This window comes from Poecilia reticulata, linkage group LG20, assembly GCF_000633615.1.
Source record: "Poecilia reticulata strain Guanapo linkage group LG20, Guppy_female_1.0+MT, whole genome shotgun sequence".
Classification (NCBI taxonomy): domain Eukaryota; kingdom Metazoa; phylum Chordata; class Actinopteri; order Cyprinodontiformes; family Poeciliidae; genus Poecilia; species Poecilia reticulata.
The window spans coordinates 14,198,896-14,208,638 of NC_024350.1; the positions used below are offsets into that span (position 1 = coordinate 14,198,896).

At 39.7% G+C, this 9,743-nt stretch overlaps 1 protein-coding gene across 3 annotated transcripts in view; it reads right to left on the reverse strand.

Moving 5' to 3' along the window:
- prex2 (phosphatidylinositol-3,4,5-trisphosphate-dependent Rac exchange factor 2) overlaps window positions 1-9,743 on the reverse strand; it is a 96,543-nt gene that overhangs the window by 39,944 nt on the left and 46,856 nt on the right. For all 3 annotated transcript variants that reach the window (XM_008396340.2, XM_017301983.1, XM_008396341.2), the window contains 6 exons: window positions 9,538-9,630; window positions 7,052-7,200; window positions 6,876-6,961; window positions 5,195-5,331; window positions 2,391-2,508; window positions 1,606-1,790 (listed from right to left, as the gene is read on the reverse strand). In XM_008396340.2, the coding sequence (XP_008394562.1) occupies window positions 1,606-1,790; window positions 2,391-2,508; window positions 5,195-5,331; window positions 6,876-6,961; window positions 7,052-7,200; window positions 9,538-9,630 (768 nt within the window). The remainder of the gene's footprint in view (window positions 1-1,605; window positions 1,791-2,390; window positions 2,509-5,194; window positions 5,332-6,875; window positions 6,962-7,051; window positions 7,201-9,537; window positions 9,631-9,743) is intronic.

The window sequence follows — 9,743 nt, forward strand, 5'->3', positions numbered from 1 at the left end:
ATTTGTGATGCAAACATTATCGTCAAAAAAAAAAAAGTCAAAATTGTTTGTTTCTTCCTCACCCCCATTTGTTTCTGTTCATGCAAAAAGCCAATAAGGACATACAGAGGGCAGAAAAATATTACACACTTTGTAGCATCTAATGAGGACAATTTACCAGGACATCACAGGGTTACAAACATGGACCAAACAAGAGGTAAAATGAGTTGTAGGTGCCTTTGTTCAACTTCATTGTATTTCACACAGATGTAGCTTTTTCACTCCTTTAGAAACTATTACAGGAAAAATGGGATGTATTGAAGCCGTATGATCCAGAGTAGCCAACTGTAAATATTCCTGATTTTATAGAGCCAGTTACAACTATAAAGGATCAGTAAAATGAGATTTGGAACTGGCAGGATCTGGCTGCTTCCTTCCTGTTAAATCAGACAAAAGCAGCAAGACATGTATTTGATTTTTCTCATGGCTTCTCCATAAATGATGACCTTGACTAAGGTAAGAGGAGCCCCACCACTCCAGCAAACAAATTGTTAAAAAAAAAAAAAGAAAGAGGAAAAGGACCTTTTGAAGGACGAATCATTTGGAAGCCTTTTACTGCCAATTTCATATGCTTAAAAGTTTTGACATACATCTGTCCAAACTTCTTGTTTCAGTTCATCCCAATTGAGCTTATTCCCTACAGACCTTGCAGCCTTAAGCAGAGCTGATTTATGGCTTCCTGCATGCATGTTCAGGCTTCAGGTTACATTTCTGGATGCAACAGCTGACTGCAGAGAGCAGCATTTATTTAAGTGTTTTCCATGCTGAAGTGCTCCTCTTGGCTTAAAAGTTCCTTGTGAGGCATTCAAGACCAGAAAGTTTCCGCCTCGGCCTAAAGTGGAGGATCATGATCCTTAGTCTTGAAAGGAAAGGCTTTGCAGAATGGCTTAAAGCCTCACACTTTAATCTACTGTTTTCAAAATGTTCCAGGATGTCGCTTTAAACAAAAACTTTCAGTGATCTACAGAAAAGCACAAAAACTGCTGTCTTTGATTAATGATTTTCAAACTTCATCACCCCTGACCAGTGATTAGCTAGACATTTGGTAAGGCTATATGCAGCCAATTTAAAAACAAGGCATTTTCAAATTGAAGTAAGAAGAAACACAATTAGTCTGGCCTGTTTTACAAAGACTCCCTCCTCAAAGATAATGTGTCATTGTCCATAATCATAAGGTAGGTAGTTATTAACAAACAGAGCAGGAAAAGAGAAGAAATATTTTTGACCTGGGCCAATAATAATTGTGAAATAGAAATCAATTAATTTATCAATAATTTATTAAAACTGGTACTGGAATTATGGCTTTAGAAAAACTGGAGATCAGAAATATGTGCATCTTTAGTATTCTTTTTTTTTTACTTTCATTTTTTAACGTTTTTTGAATGTGTTGCAACTCACAATCTGTATCTCTTTAGATACAGATTTAATCTCTACCTGCATTTTAGAGGGCTAAGCAGCCTCCTCTAAAAATCGAGTTTGAATTTTGCTGTGGGACTTAAATGATTTGCACGCTGACCTCTCTGCAAAATGTTTTGAGATCATCTCAAAAGTAAAGCGAGCCGATACCTTCGCAGTGAGGCTGAAGAACCCCTTGGGCTCGACCATCTTCTCCAGCACGTGGCACTTGATGCCAGCAGTGCTGTCGTACTCGTACACCACGCCGTACTCCAGGTGGACGTTGTCTACAGTCAGACTCACGTGGTCCTTCTTCCCATCAATGATGGCGATCGTGTTGAATTTGTCCATCACTTCTAAAATAGGAGAATCACACAAAGGGCAGAATTCTGTATTGTTTTTAATCACACAATCAAAACGGTACGAATTCATCAATTTTTGGGATGCAATTTGGCGATGCTGCAAGCATTGATTTCATCATCACATCCAGCAACAAAGGAGGCCTCAGACCACCAAGTCGGAGCATAATTCAAAAATAAGACTCGCTACTCATGGTTTTCCTCCATCTATCCCTGCAGAAAAAAAAAATGATGAGTAGTTCCACTAAATTAACCAGCCCTGTGCTAATGAAATGGCTTAATATGGCAATAAATTGTGCTCTGCAGCAACTTGCTGAAAGGGGAATAGCTTTCCTTGTTTTACTCTCTCTTTGGGATCTATAAATTGTTGAGGGAAATTAACACTTGATGAGCCAAAGGAAGCGGCTGTTCTCAGACTAACGCAATCCAGATGAGCCTGTTTCAGAGCAGCGTCTAATTCGGTAAGAATGAGCTTAAGTGTATCCGTGTGAACAGGCATGAGTTGCATTCACAAACACCGTGGACCACAGTGTATTCTCCCAAATGGGTGATTATTATGTGCTTTGTGAATACGCTTGTGTGTTTGTGTGTGGTCACCTTCCACTTTGCCCTCGAAGCCATCTCCGTTCTCCTCCAGGGTGGGTTTCTGGTCAGATTTATGGTTTTCCTCCAGAGCGCTCTCGCTGTTATTGTAAATCCACTTAACGGTGTCTTGCTGCAGAACAATAATATGACTGTTCATCAAAGACATTTCACAAACAGGTTCAAGAGGAAGATTGTTTTAATTGATAAGACATATTATTGAATCTAACAAGTTACAAGATTATCCGCATTTTCTGCACAAAAGCAATTGCAACCTTTATTTCATTTTTAATTAAATGAAAAAAAAGATCAAAGTAAACAATCCATTACATATATGTTATTATTTACATAAACTATTTGCATGTCTTAGTTTTAAGAAATTTAATGAACAAGAGAAAACAAAGGTCAGACTTTTCAGCATGACAATGACTGATCAGAGCCATTCAAGGGAAAATGATCTGATTCTGATTATGGCACATTAATTTGGCGCATCTCAAAGTTTTACTTATTACTGAATGGATTAGATCCATTACAAGTATACACACACCAACTAATCAAACATGAATTTGTCCACTTTCAGATTAAGTTCATTCAAAATTATTTGAAACTTTACGTGGAGGTTGAAACCTTCTCCAAACATCCAGTCCACATGGCTATATCACAAATGAGTATTTAAAATATCTTCACCATGCAGGGTGGAGGCAAAAGTGCAAATGCACCAAAAAGTGTCAATGTCACTGTGGACAGGCACTCAGTATTAGTCAGATGTCAGAGATCAAGTCCGAGGAAGCTCAGAGACGCAACACACTTTTTCAAGGGATGCTGTGTTTTCTGGAATATCTGCTTTTCACTGAAGCTGTGAGTGAAAGACACTTAACGGATAAAAGAAAGGATAAAGGAATTACACATTTTGTTCTGTTTTTATCCTTTTGATCTTTAGAAAGTAAGTCATGAAACATGTTCAATTTGAAAAGGTTGAAACCTTTTGTTCAACTTTAGGAAAGGCAAGGATGTACATTTTCAAGAAATTACAGAGCGCGACTTATGCTATTTATGCTACTCGTGCTAACAAGCTAATTGCTAAAAAAAAGCCTAAAGTACCCACTTCACAATCATAGTCTCTCAGTTTTAATAAGTGTTAATCTGATTTATAGCAACTGCTATTCCAATAAAACAGGATGACTGAAAGGCCAGAAAAACATTTCAAAAGCTACCCTTATATTTTAGCAATAGTGTGGTAACCAGATTTTAGAAATTGTCAAAAAAAAAAAAAAAAACAACCTGATCAGTGATCACTAATAACAAAAGATCAAAATTTTTCTCCAAAGTCACTTCTATCAAAATGCCATCAATGGTGTTGGATTTGCTGCTAAAAATGTCTCCTGTGTCTGCATAGGCTGAGGCCGGAGGCTGTAGCAAGTTCAGCTGATTCTGCATAGCGATGTTGTTCACCGTCACAGTTGGCTTGGCAGCGCAAACAACAGAAAGCCTTTGCAAACATATGGAAACCCGGTCGCAAAAATAAACCCATGCCAATCTAATCAAGCCATTCTAGCGTGCCTCACAGGCGTGTGTCTTTGTCTGTGCCGGTTTTCCACACCCAAACCCGCACCGGTTTTTTTTTTTTTTGGCTTTTTTTTGCCAAGGCTACACACTGTGCTTGCTCTCTGGTCTTCATGTGCTTAACCCCCCCCACCGCACACAGAAATATGCAGAGGACAAGAAGGAGAAGGCGGTTCCTCTGTAGCCACGGAAGTTATATACTAGATCTCCTGCTGTAGTGCTTAAAATCCCCACAGATCTCCATTGTAATGACACATCATTGCTAACTGACACAATACACCACCTTTTTTCATCATTCCCCACCTTTAACAGGTGGTCTCTCCTTCTACACTAGTCTGCTTTCAACCGCTCAGCTAAAATAAAGAGAAAAGCCACCCTCCTGGCTGCCCTTCTTTCTCCAGTCATCTCCAGATCTTTTACCACCTCAATCGGCAATCTACTAGTCTTTCACTATGAGCCCGGGATCATGCTGCTGGAGCAAACAAAACACTATTATTTCTGTGTAATCACCCTTGAGAAAAAGAAAAGTAGTTACAGGAAAAGGTAAAACGGGAGCTAAAAGGGGCTGTATTCTGTGTTTATAACTACTGCTCTTTTTTTTTTTTTTTTGCATTTCTTTGGCTCTCTGTTGCCACTGCAGCCTCACATTGTTCCCATGCTGCCAATCCATTACATAACAGATCAATCGGCTAATAGTTCAAAATGTCAACACCAGCAAGAGAATAAAAATCAAACCCAATTACAAAAACAGACAGAGAAGGAATGCATATTCTATTCCTACCTTCAGTTTAAGGGCAATAACTGAATGGGAAAAATAAATCCCATTTGTAAAAAGAATTGTTCTTGCCTCTTATTGCTTTGTGTTATTTAAATGCACTGGTTCCCAGAGCCTTTGGAAGAGGAGCAGGACTTAATAATAATAATAATAATAATAATAATAATAATAATAATAATAATAATAATAATAATAATAATAATAATAAATAATATTTTTAATATGGGACATTTTCTTTTTCCAATTACTTAAATTAAATGTTGGACATTTTAAAAAAAAATGTCTTCAATACATGTTTTAAGTTACTTGAAGTCTGCATCGTGTTTTTCTGGCCCGACTTTATCTTTTATTTTGTTAGTTTCACTTCCTTGATCTGACACGTTATGAATGATGGCCATTGAAACGGAGAGAACCTATGCGAGATTAATTTAATCTGTACTCTATCCCCTTTCGCCTGCACTGGCTTCTCCTGTTGTCGTACCTGCGATGGTCGCCGGTATTTTCTGCACGCGGTGACATGAGCGATGACGCTGGCGTGGCTCTCCTTGCTCACGTTGATGCCATTTACTTTGATAATGCACTGGCCAGGGTGGAGGCCGGCGGTGGCTGCCACCGTTCCTGTAGGAGAAAGAGAAAAGAATAGAGTTTAGGTGAAGAATGCTGTCTACATTCTCAACACAAAACTGCAGCAGTCGGCATTCTCCGGCTTTGTATTTGTGTCTTTATTTCCTGTATTAAGCACTGAAGTATTCACTTAGTATTCAGAGGAGGGAAGTCATTTATCGAAAGCAGATGTAGACCACTCTAAGGAACATAATTTAGATTACAGGAGAGCGTCAAGGTTAAAAGCACTAAGAGGAAGCACTTGAGGAGGTAAATATTTTCAATTGATTTCTTTTATCTTTTGGGAGCTCAAACAGGGAACATTAATATTTCTGGGTGGTGCCCATTTCAAAGTTATTTAGGAATCATCTAAATCAGTCATATACAGGTGGTTGAAGGCAGAGCCAGAGGTGGGAAATAGAGAAATATGGATGACAAAAATGAAATAAATCCACGAGAAGAATTCAGAAATCAGCCGTTTAATGAACTCCTCCGACTTTCAGAATAACTGTAGGTTATTCTTATAGTTATTCTACCCTATAAGTAATTCAGATAGTTTTCCAAATTGGTTGGAAAAACCCACACCTAAGCTCAATGAAACAACTTCCCCTTCGTTGGGACATTGTGGCTTCAGGAAGAAGACTTGAAATTTGTTGCACCACTGCACTCACCTACGTCAGCTTTTCTTTGCAACTGCTATACTGCAAACTTAAAAAAAAAAAAAAAGCTTGATGAAAGCTGCGATTTCATCTATTGCACAATTGCAATTCAAAAGTAGCAAACAGTAAACAAATCAATAAAAGTATAATTTTAGTGGTTCGGACGCAGATATCCATCGCGAACATCGTCATAGTTTGTAGTATCACATAACACGGACACCAGTTTCTCTGTGGCCTCCCCTAAAAGCATCAGCAAGTGAAGCTCTCGGATGATACGACACAATAATCAATAGTTCTCTGCGCAACCAGCATCAGGCGTGTCTCCTAATTGGTATTACCTGTTCCTGCTAGACCCCAAACACCAGGGGACAGGAGCTGTGGTGAAAAGCTGAGGGATTAGACTCATCCTACACTTTGAGCTCAGTGCTTCCACTTCAACACACAGCAGGTTCCCAGGAAACACCATCAAGTCAACACTCTCAATCCACATGCAAGTGCCTACCCTGCACTTTTCAACCCTCCTATCCCATTTAGATTGCTTTAGGGAAGAAAAATAAGATTCGATTCCCCCCGAGGGGAGCCAGACAAGGCTATGGATTGTTTTTTGATTGGACCCTATTTTGTTCCACTCCTGATAGCAGCGCTTCTATACAAGCTCTATTAGGGAACGGCGGAGGGAGAGGAGGATTCTGATGAATGCAGGCCCTTTGTACACCCTACAGAGAAAACGACCCGATGAGAAAAAATGTGAATGGGTGGGTGGAAATCATTGTGACGTTTCACGCAACAGCCAAGTCATGCATTTCCCCACAGACTGAGGCAGCAGCTGCCCGCCAGCTGTGCTGCTGGTAAAAACAAATGCAACCCTTTTGCTGAGGCAGCCAGACAGATATCTCATACCTCTTCCAACAGCATGGACCACCGAGGGTCCAAATCCTCGGATCTGGAAGCCCAGACCGTCTGCAGAGTCCGGAATCTTTATTGTCCTGCAGAAAGGAGAGAGACACAACCAAAACCGAGATGTGCAGTCGCAAAGACGATTTTCACAGTTCAGTGAGCACACGGATCTGCCTTACTCTCTCGGCTTGGTGCTGACCAGCACCCTGAGGGGTCCCTTGCTGTTGAAACACTGCCTGAGGAGAACTTCCACTTCAGAGTACGGCCTCAGGAACACCAGGTCTCCGTTGATGGCAAACAACTTCTTCCCAACTTCCAGGCCAGCCATCTAAAAATACAATACAATACAAAAGAAGCGAGACGAAAGATATTTAAAGCTTTAAGTTTTATGATTGTGTCGAACAGAACTGGAAAGACTGTTTGAAACGTAAAAATACCACCATAATCCATTTATCTTTGTCATCCAGTATGCTGCCGGATTCTCCTATGAGGTTTTAATGAACAAGACTGAAGACTTAAAATGTGCACGCACAGTTCTGCAAAGCAGCTAAACCTTCAAGGATGGCTCAGTGTTGTTTTTTAGGAGTGGTCAAATAAAAAGGAGTCAAAAGATGGAACTGAACAGATTTTCCCCAATACCTGTTAAACGTTTAAAAACAGGCAAAATAGCTATACCCCAATGATGTAGTGTGCAGTTTCATTTTAATTCTACTTGAAAACGTTATACAGTTTAACTTGCAGCTCACGGCTGTCACTCGAATAAAAAGGTTCTGATACGCAGAACAGCAGCTAGAGCTCAGAAAAGATTACATGCAATCATAATGGGAATTAACGTTATTAATTACAGACTTTTATGTAGTTATTTCTGCAACACATTCTTACTGTTCAGTCAGGGACCTTTAAAAACTTTATTTCACTTTAAACACAAGAACTGCGTTCTTGGACCACACATTTTTAAGTAGCTCCTGGCATATTCCCAGTGGAGTAATAATTGTTGGGAGGTAATCTAAACTGTTTGGTCTCCTGCCACTGAATCAGCATTTAAGCATCGTTTATAAGCATTCCATAAGGTTGAGGTGGTGGAAAGGTTATACGCTTAAAATTGGCATGCTTCATCCATCCCCTCTCTAGTGTTGATGTGTGTTTAATATCACTGACCAGCTGGAACACCCAGTTTTGACCAAGTATCGACTCTCAGACTGAACAACCTGATTTCCGCTCATTCGAGGACAACAGTTTGGGTAAAATATTTAAAACAGGACAATGATCCCAAGCCCACACCAAAGTTGATTTGGAATGTGGAGATAATTTTGACTAAAAGTTTCTGTAATAACTTCCTCAAAATCTGAACTCAAAGGAAAGTTGAGAACGATTCTTGAAGACTAAATATCATGCACTTAATATTCCAGAAACATGTTCATGGCTACAAAAATGTGTGGATTTTCTGCAACTTTCAATTGAATGTTTTAGTCAAACACTAGTACAGTTGTGTATTTCAACAAATGTGTGTAATTTTGTCAACAAATTCAAGCTTAAGCCCCCAATTCTTGTTTTAAAAAAATAATCAAAACTGTTTGGTGTGTACTATATGCAACCTGGAAAATTTTCGGTTAACATAAATAAAACAAAAGCCCAAAACGTGTAAAAATATTCATGTCTAAGATGAATATACAGAAAAATCTAATCAGAATTTAATTTAGACATCTTAGTGTTTCCTTAAAACAAAACAAAATGAAAGCCATTTTAAAAGTACCTCCAGTTCTTTATAATTTATGGCCCAATTCTTAAATCAAATTTGTGTAATAATTAGAATTTGTATCACAACAATGTGCTACAGAGCAATACAGAGAAACAATGGCGATTTAACCCAGGCGTGCAGGTTTTCTCCTTCTGTGTCTGTTTCATTTCCCTCTTACGTTTATGCCTGTCCAGCTAAGCATGCAAGTTTCTGGAAATGCATCACAGCAGAAGTGAGCAAAGTGTCATACTGAATAAAACGCATTCTTTACTTAAGAAGTGATCCGTTTTGTGTAAGACAGAGAGATCTGCTTTCTGCTACATTTTCAGCTCCAGTTTTTTTTTTTTTTTCTCAATTTCTCTTATTTGTGGTGTTCACTCAGCTGTTTCCTTCAACAAACTTTCAATGAAAAGCGAATCCTGAAAATTTTTTATTTTTTATTTTTTCTAGGAAGTAAAATCTTCTTTTTTGATTCCAGCCAACCGCAGACCCGGTGAGGAATCCTTTGGACAAAGCTCTGTATCTGATGCCCCAGTTATCCCGGCTGCCTTTTGTTCCTCTGTGTGTGGTGGTGTTTTTGTTTCAGTCACTGAAATTCACTCTACAGAGACTTCTTTATCCAACGTTACCTCCTCCACCGGCACTAAACATTGACCTCTCGGTCCAGTTGCTAAATCAGCTGGCTGCACTCCACATGTTTTCCGGCAAAAAGGAACTGCATGCACAATCTCCATTGTCCGGACAACTCTCCTACATTGCTCGGGCCACAGATCCTGGCCTCACCCAAGCTTTGCAGGTTCAAGCGCTGCAGGAATTTCACTAAATAACAACAACCAGACTCCCCAGCTATTCTGTCAGGCACAAAATGTTTACAAGGCGTGGGTGTGTGTGGAGTGCTGTCAGTTTTGTCTCGTCTACACGCCTCACCTCAGCCGCAGAGCCCTTCTCCACATATTTAATGATGGGGACTCGGTTTCTTTCTTCCAGGGTAAAGCCGTAGCTTCCGTCGCTTGGCCTTATCTGGGAAAAAAACAAGATGTTGTGTATGAGCGAAAGTCCAAGCCAGCAGAGCAAAACACTTTCACAGAGCACAGGCATCCACACGCACGCACGCACGCACGCACGCACGCACG